The sequence below is a fragment of the Polypterus senegalus genome, chromosome 6 (assembly GCF_016835505.1).
Source record: "Polypterus senegalus isolate Bchr_013 chromosome 6, ASM1683550v1, whole genome shotgun sequence".
NCBI lineage: Eukaryota > Metazoa > Chordata > Cladistia > Polypteriformes > Polypteridae > Polypterus > Polypterus senegalus.
Window position 1 is genome coordinate 117,368,122 of NC_053159.1, and position 25,945 is coordinate 117,394,066.

Here is a 25,945-nt window from a genome sequence, read left to right on the forward strand (position 1 = left end):
AATAACCACACTTGATACGTTATAGCAGGCATCATACAACACAGTGCATACAAATAACAATTTATGTACAAGGGAAATAAAGCCGTAAGTGCTCAAGAGGAAATTCCAAGCATGCAGAGCCATCTGCAATTGTACAGTAGATATGTGCTGCCAAATGTCCGATTTAGTGAAAAAGTGGTAGTGTATGTCAAATATATCAAGAGTATATTCACAAAAAGTACTAAGAAGCTGGTTTAAAATAAATTGCATGTTGTCATCAGCATGCAAGGGAACCCGAAAAAGAAAAGTTTAATCAGTTCAATATGTTTTTCAGATGTTATACAGCAATATTTTATGATGAAAACTCTAAAGAAGCTTTGGTAAGTATATGCAAGGAGACACATATTCTTTCTTGTTGTTTAGTAAGAGGGATAAAAGAGTGCAATGGAGTGAAATGAAATATAAATAGATGAAACATACAACAATTTATGAAGTAACTTGCATTAATGTGGCAGAATCACATTATTTGCATTAAGACTTTAGTTCTTCTTTTCTGTTTGGAGAGCATGTCAGTTTTGATAAGAGGGGCTATTCTTGTTTAGCATACTGCTGCTTAAAGAGGGCAAAGTACTGCAGATATTATGTCTCATTGTGATAACATATGGGCAGTTACTTAAAATGCAATATCATCGTTTTTATTTTTTTGCATTATAGGCAGCACTCAGATTAGGAGACAAATTCACTACACACCCTTCTGAAGGCTTCTTATTTTTGTAGCCTTGGTCCAATGAAGTACTTTGTCTCACTGTGAAAGTATTCCTCCATTCTTTTGAAAGTAAAGGAAAGGCAAGCTAATCAAACTACATCACAAGACAATTTAAGACATGATCAAATATATGTTACATATGCTAATGTATGTGAAGTATTATTCGACATATGCTTAGGTAAACTTGAAAAGTCTTCTCTGATGGGTAGTATGTAGTCAAAACTAACTTCAGAATTGTATCACTTGTTCTTCACAATATGAGAGCAAAAGTTACATTGCCAAAGTATACTTATAATTGAAAGGAGCCATCTTAATAAAACCTACAAAGAATAACTTCTAGTTGTGTTTAAAGTTATTTATTAAAAATAAAACTGTCCAATATTTAGAACAGACTTCAATAAACTATACTACAAAAAACATACCATTAAAAAAAATGTAATAATTAAAATTTACATGTGGTAATTTAAATGAACTGATTCAATACATTATTCTAAGCACAAAGATTGAATGCCAAATAAAAATGATCATACATCATACATAATAAATTAAATGAGTTCCATTATTAGATTTTTGCCATCAGACTTGGCTACCAGGTTCAGCTGATTCGTGCGTGCCTCGACTTTTGCTCCAAGCTTGTTGGTGAAAGTTTGCAAATATTGCTCCAGCTGTTGTTCTTTTAATTCTCTGAAAAAATCATAAAAACAAAAAATAACCACAAGTTTAATTATTATTAATTTATTATTAATGATTCTCTCCAATTAAATTGATATTTAATTCAAAGATACAGAAAAGTCAGGTGGGTGGTGCTATGAACGACATTTTGCTTAGACATTGCCTACCATCTCTCAAATGTTAGTTATGCATTGTTTTTTAAAAGATACATTTTGATACTGTAAATTAAAAACTTAATATATCATTTTATTGTCTGGGCCACTTAGTCCAAATTAAGATTCAAGTTAGGAAGTATTAGGCATCACATATAAATCTGCACTGGATGGTGTATCAGTTCCTAGCTACAGCCATAAAACACTCACTCCAAGAAAATTTAAATTCACCAATCAACCAAGATCAAATTTTTGAATTGAGGGAAAAAGTAAGAGACCAATGAATAAATCCATAAAAATATAAGAGGAACAATCATATCTCTAATGGAATGCTCTGAAGACAGAATTTGAACAAATGCATATCAGCTGTGAGCACCAATATCCACTATGCCAAGGTGCTGCTCTCTGCTATGCTCTGCTCTGCTCTGACCCTGGACTGTGCCTTCTGGACTTGACTTGAACCCTAAAAAGGAGAGTATTTTAAGACTGTCTTAGGGCACAATTCAGATCACACCTGGAGTCAGGAACAGAGTTTGAAGCGAAAACACCAAAGGCTTGAAAGAAAGTATGGCGAGAGACAGACAGAGAGACAAGGGGTCACAAAGGATGTTCTTAATGGTACTTATGAGGTGAACATGTAGATATGCCAACCTATCAGACCTATGAAGGTACTAAGTGGCAGAAGGGCATTGTTTATTTGTTTACTTCGCTACTTTATGGTACTCCTTGTAAGCATTTCTTGTGTTTCCTATTTAATAAACTCATCATTTTCCATGCTTGTGGCATCCTTGGCATTTTTCTGTATGTGGAAAGTCACAGTTACATATATAGGTACTGTACATGAATATGCATATGTTGTAAATTACAACTTTGAATGCGTGTATATTTCTAAGTACATACCATATTTTTTTTATTCAGTTTATTTTTTATTGAATGTTAGATGCCTATAAATTTTAACTATTATAATGAAATGTGTATAGTACTTCTGAGTCATAAATGGAAAGTGTGGGGAGTTCTGCAGGGACAGCCCATTGTGTGGCACTATTTAAAGTTGACAATTATCCTAATGTGCACCCATTTGGAATGTGGCATGAAAATCTTAACATATAGAGAAAAATCTATGCAAAACGAAAAATTGTATAAACCTCACAAAAACAGTTACCAGACTTGGATTCAAACCTCTTGGAGGTATGGCAGAAGGGGACTTCTCACTAAGCAACTGTGTCTCTTTTAATTGTTCATCACATTAATAAATTTTACAAGTTGAACTGTTGGTTTATTTTTCATAAATCCTAATTGTCCTCCATAATCAATTTTTATCATTTAATTCTTATTTTGTTAAGATTTCTTAGTTATCTAAATGCTTCTAATTTTTGGTATAAATTTTTGTTCTGTGTACAAATGACTTTTTATTGTTATAATTCATTGTTTCTTCATGGTCCTTACACTTAGATATTCTAGTCTAGTTCAAGAAGAGTCAGGAATCATCTTGACAAATAGTATATTACATTTTAGAACCTGACATCTTATCATCCAAATAAGGTAGATTGAGTACATATTGTTCTGGAGAGTAACTTGCTTATTGAAAGTTTAATGTAGCAGTACTTGCCTTGATACTGGACCAGCAGTTGACAGTATTGCTGTTAATAGTGTTTTGCTTTGCAGATCTGTATCACTGAAAAGAAAAAAAGATGATTATTATTGCTTTCAACACTAAAAGGAACTTAATTAACGTATAGTACGACATCAAATAACATGTAAACACATTCAGTCAGTCACTCATTTTTAAACAGTTTATTCCAATTCATGTTTGCAGGGGGCTGAAGCCTAACTCAGGAGAAATGGGCACAAGGCAGGAAACAGATTTGTGGAGGGCAGTAATCAAGTCTAAAGCCTCAAGTTATTCTATACAGTTGTAGCACCAGTTTTCCAATTAATAATTGTGACAGCATGCTTGTTGCCAGAGAAGGTTTCAAGTAACAAAATGAAATTCTGAGGATGAGAAGCACCTTATATTAAAGAAAGAAACTGGAGGAGACTAAAGCCTCATTATGGAGAAGAAACTCAAGATTTTGTTTGGGATGCTTGATAAGGGAGTCTAAAACATTTACATCTGGCACCCTGAAAACAGTGCCAGCGTGATGTAATTGTAGTGTAATGGGTATCTGCTATTTTTTGCATCTGATGATTATTGGCATGGTGGTGCAGTGGTAATGCTACTGCCTTGCAACATGGAAACTGGGGTTTCTGTTTTTGGTGCTCCTTGCATGGAGTTTGCATGTTCTTCCCATATCCGCATGGGAGCACTCTCGCAGTCCAAAGACATGCAGGTTAGATGAATTATCATTGCTAAATCGGCCCTAGTGTGTGTTTGTGTGTGAATATGCTCACCCTGCGATAGACCGGCTTCCTGTCCAGGGATTGTTCCTCCCTTGCACCTGATTGCTTACTGAGAAAGGATCCTAACAACCCTGCTCAGGACAAGCAGGCTTGGAAAATGGATGAATGAATGCTTAATGGAGAACTATTCACTAGTACCACCAGAAAGTAGTGCTGGTAGCATACTTATTTAATTTAGGCAAAATTCTGAACATGTGACAAGTTGTTTTCTTATCTTTCCAGCTCTTCCACAGTCTATAGGATGGTTTAAAAGAAATCTACAACAAAGGCATATGAGTCGTCTTAAATTATTACACTGTGCAACAAACTGAATTGGTGAGCTTTAGCAGGGAGATATGAATGAGAGGTAATGTGGACAGGAGAGGTGGTAACAGAGTGTGTGAGGAGAGAAGACAGAATACAATATGTATTCAGACAAAGATGACTGAACTATAAGATTGGTTTGCACTTTTGCTTTTGTTTATGTAATGTCTCTTATTAACTATTCACACTTATTGTTAATAAGGAATGTCCATAGAACCCAGTTATGACAAAACATTGTACATATCCATTTTAAGCAATTCACAGTCACAGACACACACACACTGTACCATATTTCATATTTCTCTATACTCTTGAGAAAAAAAATCTAGAAACTCCTACCTTTCCTCATTTACCGGCATGCTTGTAACCTGCACGTCTGGTAGTAAACTTTCAATACTTGAAAATTCTGCTTTGATCATCTCTACTGTCAGAGATAAGCGTTCACTTTCAGATCTGCTTAGTGAGCAAAGAAAACAAGAACATTCAGTAACAGAATTAATCCTATAGATAACCAACAGTCATGAATGTGTAAAAGCCTTATATTCACAATAATATTTTAAAATTGCAATATTACAGAATTTAATCCTAGAATTTTTTCCAACAGTGCAAACTTTAGCTTTAGATGTGTTTATTGCTTGTAGACACATATTCTAAAAGACCAATCTTATTTCTGTTAAAGATGTCTTGACCATATAACATGGGATGGGTGACTACTTAGAAAATAAGTTATTTTACTTTTTAGATCAACAGAAAAGTCTCATATTATTTAAGAGACTTTATAATGTAGAATATCACCATACATCTCCTCCATGATATCGTCTTTCAGGTCATCTGGTAAGCCACTCAAAGGCAAAGGAACATCAGTTGGAAGTAAATCTGCATTAAATGGATCAGATCTATAAAGAAAAAATTGTAATTAGACATTCTTACTACACAACAATACAAAAAATGATGTCAATCTAAAACATAATAGTTTTTAAGTCAGTGAATGTCTGCATAGTCTCAAATGCATTATATAAACAATAAAGTCGCTAAAGTGAACGTATATTCTTTTTTATACAGTGGGACTGTATCTAAATTAGTAGCACTATATATCAAGAGTTAATGACATTCTCTGACCCAGATTTTTTCTTTCATTATTTCATAAATATTTACTTATGGATACTTTTGGTGCTTTAACTTTACTGAACAATGTTTTATTAAAATGGAACATTCTATTCACCTAAAATACATTTCAGAAGATGGGCAACTTGATGGCACAGTGGTTAGCATTGCTGCCTCATGGATTCACCTTCCCGGATTCAAATCCCACACCCAGTTGTCATCTGTTTTGAGTTTGCATATTCTCTCTGTATCTCAATGGGTTTTTCACTCAGTACTCTGCTTTTTTCTGATGTAAGGTAAACTGGTAATTCTAAATTGGTGACATACAGTATGTGTGCATAAGTGAGCTCTGTGATGAAGTGGAGTCTTGTGTAGCGCTGTTTCCTGCTCTGCAAAATATGCTGCTGAGCCCTCACGTCCTGAATTTTATTAAGCAGGTTAGAAAATGTTATTTCAGAATAGTCAAAGCCCTGTTTAGAGCTCCTTTGTTTACAGTGAAACATACAGTACTTTATAAAGTCTTATACTATTATACTCAAACTGTTATGCCTCCAATTGAATGTGCAGGTGGACAGTCTGCTCAGTTACTGTATTTGTAGGTTCAGAACCTCCATGAATTAAAACATATTACAGGCAAACATTAAAATATTTTTTGGGTTTTGTGGTAATGAATAAACTATTAATTTTAGTCTAGTTTTTAGATAGATAGACAGTCTAGTTTTTAGACAGACAGACAGACGTAGATAGATAGATAGATAGATAGATAGATAGATAGATAGATAGATAGATAGATAGACAGTTTGACTTTTTAAACAAAAAGTTACAGTCACGGTGAGGCATAATACAGGTTTTCCATATCATTGTTTTGACTTTAATTACTGTTTGAAATGCACTATGATACCAGTAGAAAAGTATGCATGTAGAGTGGGGATTTCATTTTATCTGCTATCTGTGCTTTACGTTGACAGTAGGTTGATGTATGTCCCTATGATTGAGTGTGGATGGCACACCAAAGCCATCTCCAAGGTTGATTCCTGAGCCGATCGGGCAGAGTTAGGCTCTGACCCTTAAAATTCTGGATCGGCTTAAGCAGGCTTAGAAATGGGTGAGTAAAATTATTCTTAACCCATGTATCTAGGGCTGGGGTGTGGGACAGTCAGAGCCTATCCCTGCAATCATAGGGTGCAAGGCAGGTACAGAGCCACAACAGGGGGCCAGTTCACTGCACATGCGCACATGCACACACACAGATACACACAAGGGCCAATTTAGCAATACCCTTTCAATTAAATAAAATTATACTAATATAGATTAAATTAGTTATTTATTATTGATTGTAATTTATATTCTCCACCTTGTACTATCACTTTGAGCTGAAATGTAACATTAATACATTTTTAATGTTTTCAGAAAGTTTGCCTGGTTAAATTTGATTACAAATGTAAATTTATAGGCAGCAATGACTTGTTGGAAAAATGCAACATATTCAAAGAAATGCATATAAATATGATTAATATAACAGGTAATGTCTGACAATAAAATGGTGTAAGCATTTGTAGGCATTCAAAATTTTACTTTTGCTATTTGGATCTCATCAGGAAAAAATGAGGACCCAGAGGCTGCAGTAACTTCAGTAAAGTTGTTGTACCTCAAAGCTGGCCCTCTTTCTGTCCCATTCAATTGGAAGAGTGTTAAAAAAATGGTCTGTGAAGATTTTTTAAACATTTTTTAAAAGTACCTGTAATGAAAGGCAGTGTAGAAAATACAGATTGTTTATTATACCATTACCAGTTGCTAGAATAGGATTCTGGACATGGTGACTATAAGAAGAAAGTATGGTATGTACACACTAATAAGCTTAAAGTTTCAGGAGTGTTACCCTCTAGGATTTGAAGAGATTGCCAAGGATGGTATTACAGACAAAGTAGAAATTCCAGCTGGTGAGAAAGTCTTCCAGTTCATTACTCCCTCTATTACTTCCTGAAATAAAAATGACATTTTGTAAGATTCATATTTATCAATTAAAAAAAAAATACATTCCAATACCATCTAAGTAGCTATAAACTATGAGATGGTAAGAATAAAATATCTAATGAACTTCTGCAGAAACTACACACTAAAGCTTAACAATGCATTGAAAGAAATACATGGTTAAACATTTAGGCAGTACTGTAGAACACTAATATTTCAATATTAATTCTGGCCTAAATGAACAAGCCAAGCATATATCATGTTCTTGCCCTGAAAGAAAATCAGTGTCAGCCACTATTTAAATTAATTAGTCTACTGACCATTACCTACGTCAAAAAGAGGAAGTATCCACAGTGTTGCATATCATACAGTTAATATGTGGTTTACTTCTTTATTTCAAAATAATATAAATATATAATATAAATGTAGGCTCCAGACAACACTTCACCTCTCGATCAAGAAACTTCTTTTGTGTACTATACGCATTGGGAACTCCAGCATAGTTGGTAATGGTGTATCGTGGTAGTGGGCAGAGGTGAAACTCTGTGTCCGATTCCAAGAATGAAAGAGGTTGTTTAAATGAAAACAAGCCAGGAGCAGGATTCTGTAAAGGACAATAAACAAATTAATTTATTCAGATCAATTTGTAATTAAAAAAAAAATGACCTTGAGAGAATTTCCTTGTTAAATATGGCTGGATGTACTGCTACCCAGAATCCAAGCTGTTTTGGTTGCGTGGAGCATTTTGGAAAGTCTGTCCACAGATGGCTCTACTTGTTGCAGTATACTCTGAAATTAACTATAGTGTCCAAGCACCTCACTAGAGAGAATGTTAACAATTTTCTATGTTTAATTTTTTCATTTTATTTTTGATTCTTTTGCAAATAGAATGGGCACAAATCTTTTAAAAATAAATGGTTTCAGATTATACTATTTATTTTTGTGCTTAAATACATATCTATTTTTTATCCAGTTGCTCAGTATCATTGCACAGTTGTTATTCACTTTAAAATATCCAAAAGATTTACGTGTTATATGCAATCAGGATGTAAGCCTAGGTTTCTTTTCTAAAAAGACAGTCACATATCTTGACAACTGCTTTATTTTAAGTCTCTGGCAAATTTTCTGATTACTTTAATGAAAGTTTGTTTTGTAAATTATACACCTAACAATAAGCATGAACTTGAACTTAGGCATTGTATTAGGCAATTTATACAGCGTGTTAACTCAACCACCACTAGATGGCACTACTGCAAGACAAATAACATGTTAGCAACATTTTGTTTGAGCAAGGTACAGTAAGATATTGAATACAGAAAATCTCAATGAGTAATTCTTTTCATGAAAATGTCCCTAGAGGTAAGGAGTTTTCAACTGATCTGGTCTTTGTTTAATTTAGCTAGGTAAGCATTGCTTATCATTAAGATTGCAAAGAATACTTCCTAAACATTTAATTAATTTGAGAATAATACAATGAAAATACAAAATGGCAAATGTAGGCTCTGTATAAAACATTTACAAATCATAGAATATGTCACTCCTGTGACTTACAATCTGAATCACTGAACATTCCCTTAATAAGTCTTAGGTTGCCAGGTGACTACATTACACTTCAACTGCTTTGTTGCTTGTTACCCTTGCTTTTTTTGGTTCTCAGTTCTAAACAGAAATTCCCTATAGATTTGAAAGTGGCTCATGTGATCCAAATTCTCTCACCCTTGCTGCTAATAAAAACCTCTCTCCAGTCCTACTTATGCAATTTTTATTCAAGTGCAGATGTTTGTTTCACTAGCTTCACTACTAGCACTCATTTGGTGTGCTCCTTTTCTACCTTCCCCTAGCCTGTGGCCTCTGCATACTGTATATCCCACCAGGCAGCCTCCATTCTGCTTCAGGCTGCCTCCTAACGGTCTCTCCTATCTTCAGAAATGGATACTATTTCTCATTTCTTGATCCCAAGCTGTGGAAAAAGATTCCGGTGACCAAGCAAACCTATTAATGTTAATGGCCCTCTCAAAAACCTTCCTTACTATTAAGCATCTCATGGCTGCTTAAGCTTTTTGATCTTATCTGTACATCTACAGTTTCCCTTACATTGTATTAATATCTACACTTGAATATGTCTTAGTAACGTGAAGGATATAAAAAGACTTTATTAAATTATTTTAGAAATCATCCTGCTGGATGATATGATGCAATAATGGGAAAGGAACCTCTCAATTAATATCTCAGATAGGCAATGTAATTCAATTATTCATATCATATACCAGGGGGCTTTGCCCCCTGCTCACTTCGCTCGCCAACCCGTTTTTGTTTTTCCAGATTCACACTTTTAAGATTTTTTTTCTTTGAATTGTTGCTATTTCATTAGTTTCACTTTTATTTTAGAACCTCTGTAAAAACAATATTTGGAATCTTTCTAGTCCCAATGTGCTGAATCTTTTTAATGAGGTCAGTGAGACATGTGTTTAATGACTTTGTACCATAATTTAGGATAGGTTTCTCTGTTTTGAATTTCAGCACAGACAAAGCAATCTACATCATCAGCAGTTAAAAGTTAATGAGTGTGTTTCTGCCCGTGCTGTTATTTGGTTGTAAGTAGGGCATGTCTTACAAGAATCTCATGTTCTACGTCATCGCAAGACGGTCCTGGGTCAATCTCTTGGCACAAAGTCCCATGTTTAAGTGTCTTCCGTGATCTTATAAGATCACGTTTCGTCGCCCTACTGTTTCTCTCCAGGATTTTTTTTTATAATAGAGAGACAAGTGTGGTGTAATTCAGCATCACATTACACATTGCACAAATACTTCAAGATCCTCTATACTATATTCAGCACACATTGGCTTATCTTGCTTACTTCAAAGAATTGTAACCTATCTTCTATAACTGGGAAAATGGGGTCTTATATTTTCTAAAGTGACAAAAACATGTTTTTACTTACAAAAATCCTAAGTGGGTCATGTTCTGGGGGATGAATTAGACCATCAGGAGGGGTTAATGTTAAGATTACAGATGTTTGCTGTTTCGATGCTTGATCTTGCTCTTCCTCCAGAGTGTATTCAGGTGCTACAGACTGTGATGTAATCACCTCTGGCATTATCTCCTCCTAAAGAAAGATTAATTGCAGAGATAAATGCTCTTTTTAAGCTACAAAATATAGACATTCACTTTGCGATAATTATATACAGTTTCATACTTTCTTAGTTGCATGAAAATGAAAACAAAATTAAAAAATTAAATATTCTTCATTAATTATCCAACAGTAATAAACTGACTCATTTAGCAAATTTAAAAATCAACAAAGAAAATTGCCAGGTAGAAAGAAAAAAATATATTTGAAAGGCATCCATGGTATCAATAATTGTAAGAAGGACTGTTTATTATTTTGATTCTTACATGAATACTCTTAAGACCCTTTTAATCTTGAAGTTTTTAGGTAATCTCAGAACTGATCAAGGAATTTAGCTTTAATTCAGAACTAGGTAAGCATGTTTGTATGCTCATCTGGCTCTGACTTGACTAAATCATAAAACCTATATCATGCCCCAAATGCAATGAATCTAAATAAGTGCACTTTCAGGAAACATAAACAGCAGGCGGATGCATCTTATTACATTTTACAGCGTATCAAAAAAATTCAGAATTCTTGAAGTAGAGGCATATAAACAATGTGATCGGAAATGAGATTTTTCAAGAATCTTCCCTTATTTTAATAACTAGCCATCCCCTGTGGCTCCGCCCACATAGTAATGAAACAGGACAGTGTGGAGGGTCCTGCCCTGCTGCCTACTCCTGATGTCACACTTCCCCCTCCCCTCAGCCTGTAGCCTCTGTCTCAGATTAGCAGAAATATATCACTCCTGCAAGTGAACTATGATTCTTAGCGAGATGAGGGAAGTCGTAAAATCAAATGGAATGTTCAATCAAATTATAAAAAAAAAAACAGATCTAAATCCTTTAAGTAGTTCTCTCGTTCACAAGCTAAACGGAGGTAAGGAGCGCCCCGAGGCTGGCGCGCGAGTGAGGTGGGCCCAATAAAGACCATCAGTCCTGTTTTCTTCATTTATCCAAAAAATACTTGATTTTTCAAGGTCTCTAACAATGTAGTAGAAACCAATACAGAATTTGAAAAAACCTGTCTGCATTTTGTATGAGCCATAAATTTAACATTAGTAAAATCGCTGCATTTGAAAATATTTTAATATTTTGGACGATAAGAAGGACATTCTTTCCATGTTAAAGATCATGCATTTCATTTGCATCCTAATTTATTAAAGTTGATTTTAAATTACTAAATACTGACTATTACAGTAAGAGCTGCAATAACCAGTACTAAATGAACTGACATTAGATGAACAGGTAAAGGTGTACAGAATCTCACACAGTATCCAGATCTCCCTGAATTTTAATCATATAGATGTATTTAAAAAGTCAGGAGTATGCTTTATTTCAGGGTCATGGTCATCTCTTAGTCAACAAACCTGTATCACTTAGGCATGCATGATGAGAAGGAGAAATCAGAGTAGGTGAAGAAGGCTTAATTGAAAAGTAAAAAAGGCGGTTTTGTGTAACAAAGGATATTTTTGATGTGCCTATTATCACGCCACTGCTGTATCCAGGTAATAGCGGTGTCATTAGCATCCTTAAGATCTTCATCAGTACATGTAGGGCCTCAGGAACATTCATGGAGAATGTGGTCTATTGTGTGGGTGGGCTCACCACAGGGACATTCAGCGCTTGTTGTGAGGCCCCATCTAAATAGGTTGTCCCTTGTTTTGCCCACCTTTGACATATCTCGGTTAAGCACGACCCAGTCTTTCCTAGAGAGGGATGTTCCATTGGGTAGATGCTCTTGAGGTGTAGGAAGAGCTTCATTAGGAGGGCTACAGTCATTCTCCCGCCACCTCTCAAGCCTATGTTTTGTGGACTGCTTTAATTAAGGGGTTCCACTGTGGCGAAATTCTGATGAGAAGGTAGTTGACGATTTACCTCCTGGTGATGGTGAAGTGGGTGTCTGGAGTCCATCAGTTGCTTGAACCTTTCTACTCTTACACTACTTTCTCGTTGTATATGGGGAGGTGCGATCCCGGCCAGCCTGTATAAAGCAGGAAGGCACAATGTGACAGTGATGATTCGGCATGCATTATTTAGCTCAGGGTCAACCTTGTTGGCATGGGTTGACTTAGCCCACACTGGTGCGCAATACTCCGCTTTTGAATAACAGAGTGCCTTGGCCATTGATTGCAGGGTCTTAGGGTCTGCTCCCCAGGATACGTTTGTTAGTTTGCTAAGGAGACTATTCCTGCTGGATATCTTCTTTTTGAGTTTAAAATTTTTTAAAAGACAGTGTCCTGTCCAGAGTGATGCCTAAGTAAACAGGATGTTTGATGTTCTTCAGTACTTTGTTATTTCTCCTGATCTCTAGAGTTGTGTTTGCTTGTCTATTGTTAAGATGAAAGGTATAGACCTGTGTCTTCCCTGGGTTAGCATTAAGGAACCATTTAGTGTAATACTCTGAGACGTTGTTGAGGGCATTGGTAAGTCTCTTTTGGATATCTTGGAAGGAAACAGACTGGGAGGCTAAGCAGAGATCATCTGCATAAATGAACTTCCTAATGTTGGTGAACACAGGCTGGTCGTTGGTATAGATATTGAACAGAACAGGAGCCAGCACTGAACCTTGAGGAAGTCAATTTTTCTGATTCCTCAGGCAACTCTTTTTACCATACATTTCTATGTAGAACCTTCTGTTGACCAGTAGTGACTTGATTATAAGAATCAATGGACTGTTTTGTATGGTTGTAGCAAATTTCAAAAGAAGTGCTCTGTGGTTCACTGTATCATAGGCAGCAGAAAGGTCTACAAACACTGTCCCTGTAATTAGTTTCTGCTCAAACCCATCTTCAATGTATTGAGTTAAGTTCAAGACTTAGCCACATCAGGATTGACCGGGGCGAAAGCCTGCTTGGTCTGGTGACATTTGATCCTTGATGGTTGGGGATATGCGTGCCACTATCATCCTTTTATATACCTTATTTAAGATGCATAACAGTGAAATTGGGCGGTAACTTTTTGGATCTTCTGGGTTTTTTTCAGGTTTCAGTAGTGCCACAACATTTGCTCTTCTCCAGATCTTCGGGATCTTTTGCTTTGACAGCATAATTCTGCTATAATACACTCTGGCTGTTGGTGATTCTTTTATGGAGAGAAAATTGGAGTCATAAAAAGACTGAATATACAGATGCTCATGGGAAAACAAAAAGTTGTGAGTTTTGTTTTCTTCATTCTTATATGATGTTTAGGTAGACAATTTTTGTTATTTTGATATGTACAATTTCAAGGTGAAGCCAAAATTTGGAGTGTATGTAATCTGGGAAGCTAAGAGTTGCTTCTTGTCTGTTTGTGAATATCGTTATTCTCTTGGCCTAATCAGACAATGATCTTTGACATGGACTTGAGCCATTCACTGGTGAATGTATGGCCTGTCAAGCTGTAAGTGTTCTAGCTTCCTGTGCATTACCTCATCCTATCTCTGGGAAGTGGATTAGTCATCCCTAGCATCTATAATTTTACTTGCCTTCCAGTGTCTTATGGGAAAATAATACACATATGCCTAATTATTCTTTCTTAGTCTCCCCTGTACTCGTGATTCTGCGTGTTGTCCTTCTGTGGCATCCTGCACATATTGACTGGCTTACTGGCTTTCCATACTGGTGTTTTTAACTGCTAGTGTTCTCTCTTTGTCTTTACCAATGTGATGCTCTCTTTTTTCTGGAGGTTCAAGTCTGTTTATTATGGCAGCACCTTGTAGTCTAGAGCCTGCTTAGCCCAGAACTTGCTGCAAATCACAGCTTTCACTGAAAAAAAACACTTTTTTGGCCTGCTCAATGTGACCTTACCTCAGCACCTGATCTGAGATTTCTTGATAGTGCTTCAGGGATGTAACTGGTTGACGTCTCAAACACTGACACTGGTTCATACCCCATCAGCTGGTAATATTGAGGAACCTGTACATATTTATAAAAAAGAGTTAAATAAACTTTAAAATATATCCACTCCTGTTGATGCAATAGTTTGAATTTATTGAAAAAAGAGCGTTGTTTATCAAATATGTTTCATTAAAATGCAATGAAAATGTCTTACTTAACACTATTTAAAACTAAAATCCAACACCCCAGAAAATAATCAACTCTCACTTCTTCTACTCACAAATTGTAAAGTCCCTGAACAGTCAATCATTAGAATTCAAATATTGTATTTTTATGCTGCACACTATGTATACATTTTAGTTTTTTATTGATGTTTTGTATTTTGTCACCTAGACTAGCTTCCTGAACACATATATATTTTGTCAGTGGCAGGGACTGCAAAAGTCTGTTTATTTTGGAGTTGTCAGGGACATTAGTAGAGTTTGTAAATGGAATTTCTATCTGTATTTCTTCTGCATTATTTGGACTGAACTAGAATGAAAGTGACACATTAAGCAAACTTTAGACCAAGATTTTCTTTACCCTAAACACTTTTTCTTTTGATTGTTAATTGTTACTCTCTAAGAAAGTTTTTACTTTGGCTAGTCAAAGTCCAAATAGTTCACTGTGCAAGCTACCTTCTTTTATAATGTAATCTCATGTTCTCTATCAACAAGCTGCTTCTGACACCATAAAAAGGTAGCACCCACTAAATAACTTGGACAACAATACAAAATCAAAAAAGCAAGAGATTAAATAATAAAAACTCAGTAATTAAGTACTGTCAATGATCTTACTAAAATAACACTGAAATACAAATAACAAAAACCACCACAAAAATTTATCAACCAATGCCTTCCTGACACTTCTCAGACAAAGATTAATTTATGAAACTCTGTAGTTAATGTACAGAAGCTGATAACTTGTTTAACTTGTATAAAATGAGCAAGACCAACAAGACACTCTGATGATCATTAACTGAAACACATTGTGAAAAATGTTTTTAGTTTTTTTTGGCTCTTTTCTACCTCATCAAGTAGGTCAATAAAACACGAACCATTACTGAAAACCGACATTGTCAGCCTTTGGAGCTATTCTTCAAACATGGCAATAACTCTGTAATGTTGCGCTTTGTTATGTTTACTGTGCTATAGTATCTCTGAGCTCAAATATTTCTTCTGATTCCATGGTACTCCAAATATGAAATCTTTTCCAAGCTCTACCAATGTCTACCAATACTGAATTCCATCCATCCATTTTCTAACCCGCTGAATCCGAATACAGGGTCACGGGGGTCTGCTGGAGCCAATCCCAGCCAACACAGGGCACAAGGGGGGAGGCAGGGTGCCAACCCACCGCAGGACACACACAAACACACCCACACACCAAGCACACACTAGGGCCAATTTAGAATCGCCAATCCACCTAACCTGCATGTCTTTGGATTGTGGGAGGAAACCAGAGCGCCCGGAGGAAACCCACGCAGACACGGGGAGGACATGCAAACTCCATGCAGGGAGGACCGGAAGCGAACCCGGGTCTCCTAACTGCGAGGCAGCAGCGCTACCACTGCGCCACCGTGCCGCCCCCAATACTGAATTGTTGTTCTTAACATAATTTTCTTTTTTTAACAATATCTAAATGGGGGTCTGCTGGAGCCAATCCCAGCCAACACAGGGCGCAAGGCAGGAAACAAACCCTGGGTAGGGCGCCTACACACGCAGACACACACCCACACACCAAGCACACACTAGGGACAATTTAGTATCGCCAATGCACCTAACCTGCATGTCTTTCGACTGTGGGAGGAAACCTACACAGACACGGAGAGAACATGCAAACTCCATGCAGGGAGGACCCGGGAAGCGAACCCGGGTCTCCTAACTGCGAGGCAGCAGCATTACCACTACGCCACCGTAATTACATTTATAAAGGCACCAATTAAAAAAAAGTCCTGTCACTGTTAATTTGCAAAAAGCTCATGATATTTTAGATAAACTGTGCTGGTAAAGATTACTTGATGCTTTACATTCTCTTTTTTTCGGTCTCTTCTGAAAAATAGTCTCTGTTTGTGTGGTTGTGAGGGTAATACTTGATAATAATGAAATGTTGTTCAGTATTATTTATATAACACATTTCTCTAAGAAAAACAGAATGGCTTGTTTGAGTATAAACATACAACTTCACAGTACAGAAAGAAAAACACAAAAGTTATAGACCTTTAACTTGAAGAATGGGACATTCACTTTAAAATTCATGTCCGGTGGCTTTACTGGTACAGGTCCAAGGGAATAGGGAGCCTAAAACATTTAAGTATAAAACATAGGACAATCACTTTAACATTCATAACAAACATTTTATAACATTGTAGACATTTTCATAGAAGCTAAGTAAATGATATCAATAATGTGAAATAAAAGCACTTAAATTCACACATACCTCTGATAGATTTTTATTAAATTGGGCATTTGACCTATTCTAAAATTTTAAATGTGTGCAACACATCTTTCCCAATATATATTATCTTGTACTTTTTTGTTAAGGTGCATACTCTACTTTTTTCTTAAAAAGTAAATGGATTACAGAGAACAGAATTATAATCTACTAAGCAGATGAGCTAGGAGAAAGATGTTTGTTCTTTTGTCTTTATGTTGTTAAGTGTTACATCATATTAAATGTGCAAATTTATAAATTTCAAATAGATGTGTATACTTCTTTAAAAACAATCCAATGTTTCTCTTTTTATGTTTTAATGCCATTAAAGAGTGTGATGTGCAATAATACATCACAAACATTACAATATGCTCAACGTGTTTAATTATCTGATTAATAAAACGAATAATATACTGCAGGACTGTATATACTCTTTTGTACTGCAGAAGTAATTTACATAGTAAACTGTTCAGTAAGCTGTGCAAACTGTAAAATGCAGTATACTTTAGTGCTCATTCTTTAATGTTACCTGTATATATTGTAAATACAGTCATAATTGAAAGACAACACCAGAACAATAGATTGCCATAGTGGAAATGGTTTGGGCAAAATTAAGTAAGGTGAGATTAAGAGTCAAATTATTAAAGATAATACCATATTTAAATGAATTAACAGAGCAAGACTATTAACAACTGAATGTAATGAAAAAGAAATCGCAATGAAGCACGTATACTGTGTACCTGTGGTGAGGAACTCTGAAATAACAAAAGACCTGTGTTACAATTGTGTGTGGCATTGCAATGAATTATCATTTAACCACTCATTACTGTTATTTACTAAATAATAAAAGAAAGGTTTCATCTTATGTATTATACAAGGCATGTGAACAAGTGAGTCGACTGTCTGACAAGGAGGATTTAATTTTACATTAATGTATGAAGGACAGAATAAATCAACAACGGTGTTTTTTTTCTATAGTCTATGCAAAATTTCATAAAATCATTTTTGATAGACTTTTGTTTGATTATCCACAAACCCAGATCATGATGCATTTGATGCACCGATTCTTATACCAGCATGCTGATGACCATCATTCACGTAACGTCCGCTGAATTATAATGACATCGACACAAAATAAAAGGGAACAAGGAAATACAATAATGACTGAAAATAGATTTCAATAATAAAAATTGTTATCAGGTTCAGCACCTAAAAAATCTGTAATGGGAATTAACCATTAATTTTAAAAAAGGCTTTAACAAGCATACAAAAACTGGCCAATGTACAGAATCATAACAAATATATTTTTCTTAATGAGGCAGGGTTTGACTTGAAAAAGAGTAGACATGGAAAGAACTTCAGCCATTAGCCACCAGGGAGTCCTCCATTGTAAATATCATCACATATGGACAATCAAACTGGTGAAATTCAGTTTGATAGAAACCACTATTTTATATCTGTGCATCTCCTTCCATATTCTCCATTCTTAAAACCCAATAGATGTTTTTTTTTTGGCATGGTGATAGCTTATGATCCCAAGCTCCATGCCCCTAAAGAAAATGACATGAAGAAAACAGTGATTCTGTATTTCCTGCCAAGCCTGGATTAATTATTCCCCTGGAAATTTCTCCCAGACCATAGCCAAACACAACATTTACTGTGATACTGATGAAATTCTTTGGACTCTTCGTGAAATGCAACAGCACAATGCTTGATTTACTGTAATTTATTTAATTAATTTAATTTATTTATTTAATTTATTTATGTAATTTATTTATTTAATGCTGATTGACAGTATTTTTGATGAGGGCATGAATGGTTTTGAACAAAGCATAAGTGAACAAGACTCCATTCATTATGAGAAAATGGAAAACTGTTTTTTTGAATTGGTGCTAAGATGCATCTGGCATTGAGAAAATGAGGTACAGTTTTTGTAAATATGTTTAAACAATTAAAAAATGTAAAGCAAACAGCCAGAGCTCAAAAGCTCATAAACTCACTGAATACATTTACTAATGTTTTATTGTTAATGTAACACTTGAAACTAATAAATAAAGTAAAAGCAGTTTAATCTTCTTAGTCTGTCAGAGTACAAAAGTAGGCAAAGTGCTCATGGTTTGAATATTTCATAAAGTGCTCAAGTGAACTTTACACAAAATATAAATATATACACTATAAATGTATATTTAAATATACATATAAATATAAATATAACTCCTCTTCCGGTCACTCACCCACACAATAAGTTCATCCCTCTATCTTATCCTTAATGGATCTTCCAGAACATTTTTTAACTACTTACAGTGGGATGCAAAAGTTTGGGCAACCTTGTTAATAGTCATTATTTTCCTGTATAAATCGTTGGTTGTTATGATAAAAAATGTCAGTTAAATATATCATATAGGAGACACACACAGTGATATTTGAGAAGTGAAATGAAGTTTATTGGATTTACAGAAAGTGTACAATAATTGTTCAAACAATCAGGCAGGTGCAGAAATTTGGGCACCGTTGTCATTTTATTGATTCCAAAACTTTTAGAACGAATTATTGAAACTCAAATTGGCTTGGTAAGCTCAGTGACCCCTGACCTACATAGACAGGTGAATCCTATAATGAGAAAGAGTATTTAAGGGGGTCAATTGTAAGTTTCCCTCCTCCTTTAATTTTCTCTGAAGAGTAGCAACATGGGGGTCACAAAACAACTCTCAAATGACCTGAAGACAAAGATTGTTCACCATCATGGTTTAGGGGAAGGATACAGAAAGCTGTCCAAGAGATTTAAGCTGTCTGTTTCCACAGTTAGGAACATATTGAGGAAATGGAAGACCACAGGCTCAGTTCAAGTTAAGGCTCGAAGTGGCAGACCAAGAAAGATTTCGGATAGACAGAAGCGACGAATGGTGAGAACAGTCAGAGTCAACCCACAGACCAGCACCAAAGACCTACACCATCATCTTGCAGCAGATGGAGTCGCTGTGCATCGTTCAACCATTCGGCGCACTTTACACAAGGAGATGCTGTATACGAGAGGAAGCCTTTTCTCCGCCGACAGCACAAACGGAGCCGCTTGAGGTATGCTCAAGCACATTTGGACAAGCCAGCTTCATTTTGGAATCAATCAATCAATCAACATTTATTTATATAGTACATATTCATACAAAAAAATGTAGCTCAAAGTGCTTTACAAAATGAATAGAAAAATAGAAGACACAATAAAAAATAAACATAAGTCAACATTAATTAACATAGAATAAGTAAGGTCCGATGGCCAGGGTGGACAGAAAAAATAAAAAAAAACTCCAAAAGCTGGAGAAAAAAAAAAAAATCTCTAGGGATTTCAGACCAAGAGACCGCCCAGTCCCCTCTGGGCAGTAATAAGGTGCTGTGGACTGATGAAACTAAAATTGAGTTATTTGAGCATAACAAGGGGCGTTATGCATTTAGGAAAAAGAACACAGCATTCCAAGAAAAACACCTGCTCCTTCAGTAAAATATGGTGGTGGTTCCATCATGCTGTGGGGCTGTGTGGCCAGTGCAGGGACTGGGAATCTTGTCAAAGTTGAGGGACGCATGGATTCCACTCAGTATCAGCAGATTCTGGAGACCAATGTCCAGGAATCAGTGACAAAGCTTAAGCTGCGCCGGGGCTGGATCTTTCAACAAGACAATGACCCGAAACACTGCTCAAAATCCACTAAGGCATTCATGCAGAGGAACAAGTACAACGTTCTGGAATGGCCATCACAGTCCCCAGACCTGAATATAATTGAAAATCTGTGGTGTGAGTTAAAGAGAGCTGTCCATGCTCGTAAGCCATCAAACCTGAATGAACTAGAGATGTTTTGTAAAGAGGAATGGTCCAAAATACCTTCAACCACAATCCAGACTCTCATTGGAACCTACAGGAAGCGTTTAGAGGCTGTAATTTCTGCAAAAGGCGGATCTACTAAATATTGATTTCATTTCTTTTTTGTGGTGCCCAAATTTATGCACCTGCCTGATTTTGTCTGAACAATTATTGCACACTTTCTGTAAATCCAATAAACTTCATTTCACTTCTCAAATATCACTGTGTGTGTCTCCTATATGATATATTTAACTGACATTTTTTATCGTAACAACCAACGATTTATACAGGAAAATAATGACTATTAACAAGGTTGCCCAAACTTTTGCATTCCACTGTAGATGTGCAATAACTCATCTGTTACTTCTCATATGAATAACTTTTATTTTTTTTGTTCTCAAAATATGCATCATTTCATTTATATGCGCAGTTTTATTATGTGAGATACCTCCTGCTCAGTGTGCTATTCTGTTTAGTGAACTAAGAGACTCAGATGTATAGTATCTATTACATTTAATTCACAGCATACCTGTACAGCATAGTGAATGAGGATTTATTGTAGTTTATTTTGATATTTATGTATATTCTAATTTACTGTATATGCTTATTTTATATTTGCTCTTCATGTTACTTGGGCCTTTGTCTATCTGTGCAGATGTAACATAAGTAACTTCCTTTTGGGTTAATAAAGTATTCTGATTCTGATTCAAAATTCAGTTTTATTTATTAGTTACTTACAAGTTCATCTGTCTGATCTGTGGGTGAATAGGTGGGAAGGGTAAAAGGGAGCAGTTTGTCAATGCAGGGCATCCTCATAGATGATTTTAATCTGTTGTCAATCACCAATGGTTCATAACTGCCCAAAGTATTATCTAAAAATAAAATGTGGGAAGAAAAATTTACAAGTTGTGTGTTTATAGTATACTTTAAAGATCTACAATTCATTATCCAATGCAATGCCACCCTATACAATGAATGAAGTCACATAATGTACTCTATAACTTTAATAGTATAGAAGACTTTCTCTTTATATATTCATTATAACACTCTTTATAAATACCTGCTTCTGCAGCTTTAATGCTTTGTTTAATACTCTGGACTAGTACTTTTAAAGTCTCAAGTCTGTTACTCAGCCGGATTCTAATCAGTACCTGGAACAAAGAACATTTTATAACTGAATTAATGTAAAATTAAAAATTATCAACATGCACCATTTCTAAGTCAGTTATGCTTAATTGTATATGATGATTTTGTGATAAGATTTCTCATTGTGAATAATATATCAGAATGTTTGCTTTACAGTAGTATTTTATCAATAAAATGAATCTGCAAAATTAATTCCAACAGTGATTTGTTTATAACTAGCAATAAATTCAATATGGTATACTGCATGCTTTTAACCCAAGAACTTTGCTCTTACTTTTTAAATATGTAATTGCAAAAGGAAAGGTAATCAGTTTACTGATGCTTACTTTAAAAGAAAGTATAGCTGACATACAATAAGCCTGACAAGTCTGTCATTTTGGAAATTCTTAAAAACCAGTCATTTAAAAGAATGGAATAAATATGAACAGGTAATTTCTTAGTAGATAAAGTATATGATTGCATAAAAGAAACATCAGTAAATTTTGTAATTTTTGCAAAGAGATGAAAGTACCAAGCAAAGTGAAAAATGCATGTCCTAAAAATTAAAGATTAAGTGATTGTCAAATGAATGTATACAAGCAAATGTCTTCTTGCAGTTTCTTAACAAAATGTTTCATTATTAAGTGAATGTCAAAAAACTGTATGCAAGCAACTGGGGTTTCCTTTAAAAATGTTTTATTAAAACTAAAACACCACCTTCATCTGCTTAGTTGTAATCCTGCCAATAACAATCTTAAGGTTTTTCTATACCAAGAAACCAAAGCCAAAAATAATATTTTTATGAAATAACCCATGTCTATTTTGCTAAATAATGTGTTTTCAATGCTTACTTTTATTACAGTATTTAATTGGTATCCATATCTATCACAGAACTTTACACATTGCATATCCAAATAATATCTTACCAGTTTGACTGCACAAGTTAAACTATGAGAGCTTTAATACAATAATATATCACAGAAATATCTCCACAGTAAGAACAATACTGAACACCACATTTAATCTAATCTAATTTTAATTTAAAACTTTGAATAATGCTACTATTATTTTTAAAATTTCTCTTTGACAAATCATATCATGCCATGAAAACCTATCAAATATTATTTTGTATAGTGCTTTCAAAGTGATTATAATGAGAACATGCTTCACAGAGTGGTGAACAAGATAATTCTGAACTAAAAAAAATACAGGAAAATACTTAAATTCTGGATGAAGGATTTAACACTCTGGTATTCAGTCACAATATACAAAACTAATAAATAACTCACAAACATCTTTTACAGCAAATTGTTACTCAGATGCATACTAATTTGGCAGTACATGTATATTAAAGTAGAAGTTGTATTGAAGCAAAGGAACAAAACTGACTTAATTAATTAAACTAACATAAGCTTCCTTTAATTCAATGCTGTTCAGGTAAAAATTTCATTCTATATATGAATATGAGGGCAAAACTGACACAAAGATTAGCGCTCCTGCCTCACAAATTCCACATCCTAGCTTCAAGTACTGTGGGCTATCTGGAGTTCATACGTTCCCTTTGTGTCTGGGTGGGTTTTTCATCAGTTACTCCGTTTTTCTCTTTTGCATCCCTATGACTTCTATGTTAGGTTAATTAGCGATTCTAAATTAGCTCTGTGTGGATGCTTGCATTAGTGGGCTCTGTGACAGACTGTTTTTGTCAGTGGGTGTTGGTTTCTGCTACAGCATCTGATGCTATAAGCACAGACTTTGACTCCTGAAACCCTGAATTGGATTGAGCAGGCTTTAGAACATATTAGAATATATACATTAATACAAAGGTTAAACATGTTGTTGAGATTAAATATTTCCTCTGTAGAAATTTCTTATCATGACATTTTATTATGGAGATAACAAATGCAGTTACTCATGCAGTTTTCTAAATGTCTCAATTTATGGGATTCATTTTTACAATGATACGCACTATTCTTTTGTCAAAATATTGTGATAAGGTAATAGTTTCATACTGGTTGCATTGCATCAACTTCTTTCAGAAATGTGTACTTTATTACTCAGAAATGTATATGATTTTTAAAACATGAATTAAAAGAAAACCCATATCAAATTAGATTTTCTTAATTGAGAATTAAAACCATCCATGTAGAGCTGTTTTAGAAATAATGCTTTGCAGTGGCAGGGTTTATAATGTGAAGTAAGTGAAATTTATTCTCATCTAATATGATATCCTTTGTTCTTTGCATATTCATTAAGGTTCACAAAAAGCCAAAGGTTAGATTAGCTATAATCAAATAATTGTTAGAAGACAAGTATTGTATTCCTGTTTACTTTGTAAATCTTCATGTGATTTTGTTTGTTAAGAAAAGATCTAAAAGATAATAAAAATTGATTTATTAAAGTAATTTCTAGCCTTGAACTGGTAAACTTTACTTCAGGTTTCACATTCATCTACAGATAATACGGAGTGCATTGTAACAACAATATTTTCTATAAATAATTTGATGTAGTGATTTAGTAGCATTGTATATTTAAAATGGGGTTGCTGATTTGTTTCTTTAATCGAATTCCTAGTTTAATTAAGTTTTCATTTTCTAGTTTCTTACATTGACTTAATGTGCCTCTTTTTGTTGTTCTTTTTCAGGAAAGTTAAACGTAGGACATTTTGTTGACAGAACTTTAGGCTTGGATTCTATTTAAATTGTTTCCACATAACTGTTGCAGGTGTAAAGTCTTACTTTTTGGGGTGGATCTGTGTTATAATATACAGCAACACTTGTACATTGCAACTAACTTGCTTTTTAAAGCAATTGTGGGGTAGTTTACAGATTCAAATTAAGCAGGCTGGCTAGACATCAGAAAGTACAGTAGCGTCTAGCTAAGATGTTGGTTGCAATAAAAAATCTGCAGCCACTATGAGACCCAAAAGCAACATCAAGAAAGTGGAAGAAGACATGAGAAGTTAAATTAATGTGGAGTTTGGCCAATAAAAAACACAAAGAAACCTCTGATTTAGATGCTGAATGCAGAAATAATGTGTAGCTAATTTGGCATTTAGGGCAAAAACCAAAAATTATGGTAGGTAGTCAAAATTATTGGAAAGGTACAGGGTTCTTCTCTAAGTATTTCCCACTGGCTGTACACATAACCTGAGTGATTCACATCACCTTGCTGCACTCCTGTTGTACAAATATGCATCTGTAAAAACTGTACATGTAACCAACTCTGAAACACTGTTCTACACGCAGTGTGTCTTAAGTATATTTGTTGGTCACTTTCCATTTGCTTCTGTTTAAAAATGAAAAATACATGCCCATAAAATTATACCATTTGAAACCCTTTACTTTATGTTACAATTTGTAGGTAATATATGTACAGGATAGGCAATATACAGATTCTTAAAGTTAAATAATGTCAAAACAAATGCCTGATGTTTGGCAAATGTTAGAGTACTTCTATTAATGATGACCTTCTCTTAAGTCAATGTTCATCCTATTTTTTGGAAGGTTAATCTTTTTTAGGTCTAGAAAAAATATTATACTTAAAAAAAAAAAAAACTACAAAGTAAGTTTACATGTTAGACCCTGTTTAAAGCTCTTTTGAAGTCACTTACTGTCTGCTTTGTCAACTAATATAATGTCTAATAGTGAATGTTTAACTCTCTTGCAAAAATGTTATTCCAGGATATTGTAAGAGATGCTAAAATCAAAGGAACCTAAGTATTTTAATTATACATTACAGACCTTATGAGCAGCCTGTTGGAACCGTTTTAAAGCTCTATATCTTACTTCCCATGGATTGTTCAGATAAGTTTCAAATTTAGGAACGTAGTTAGGAAACTGAAAGAGATTGAAAAAAGATTAAAATAAAAACACAGTTAATAACTCTTAAAAGTCTTTTACTTTATATACAGAAGCCTTTTTTGTTTTTCTAACTAGATTGGTTATTGTACTTTTTAAACACATTGCACGACTTTGTTTTTATTTAAATCATTGTCTTACATCACTTTACAATTAAAGAGTAAACAGAATGAAATATTTGTATGTATGTAATGTATCCAAGATAAGTGAATGTTTATAATATCTGGTACTGTACTTTTAAAAATTACCTCTCCTAAGGTCCGCAAAACTCTTTTTACTGACACCTCTGACTTGGTTCTTTTCAATTCTTCTTCTTTTACGGGGTCACCTCGTTTTACCTAAAATAGTTTTTTATTACATAAGA

At 34.7% G+C, this 25,945-nt stretch overlaps 1 protein-coding gene across 3 annotated transcripts in view; it reads right to left on the minus strand.

The window, feature by feature from the left end:
- Positions 1 to 1,085: 1,085 nt before the first annotated feature.
- Positions 1,086 to 25,945, minus strand: part of cfap221 (cilia and flagella associated protein 221) — a 67,990-nt gene continuing 43,130 nt past the window's right edge. For 2 of the 3 annotated variants that reach the window (XM_039756903.1, XM_039756904.1), the window contains exons 14-26: positions 25,830 to 25,919; positions 25,465 to 25,560; positions 21,660 to 21,750; positions 21,338 to 21,471; positions 16,536 to 16,616; positions 14,248 to 14,355; positions 10,290 to 10,454; positions 7,796 to 7,951; positions 7,256 to 7,356; positions 5,073 to 5,168; positions 4,612 to 4,728; positions 3,179 to 3,244; positions 1,086 to 1,429 (exon numbers count right to left, since the gene is read on the minus strand). In XM_039756903.1, the coding sequence (XP_039612837.1) occupies positions 1,291 to 1,429; positions 3,179 to 3,244; positions 4,612 to 4,728; positions 5,073 to 5,168; positions 7,256 to 7,356; positions 7,796 to 7,951; positions 10,290 to 10,454; positions 14,248 to 14,355; positions 16,536 to 16,616; positions 21,338 to 21,471; positions 21,660 to 21,750; positions 25,465 to 25,560; positions 25,830 to 25,919 (1,440 nt within the window). In that variant the 3' untranslated portion in view covers positions 1,086 to 1,290. The remainder of the gene's footprint in view (positions 1,430 to 3,178; positions 3,245 to 4,611; positions 4,729 to 5,072; positions 5,169 to 7,255; positions 7,357 to 7,795; positions 7,952 to 10,289; positions 10,455 to 14,247; positions 14,356 to 16,535; positions 16,617 to 21,337; positions 21,472 to 21,659; positions 21,751 to 25,464; positions 25,561 to 25,829; positions 25,920 to 25,945) is intronic. The other variant, XM_039756905.1, reaches the window with a different exon arrangement.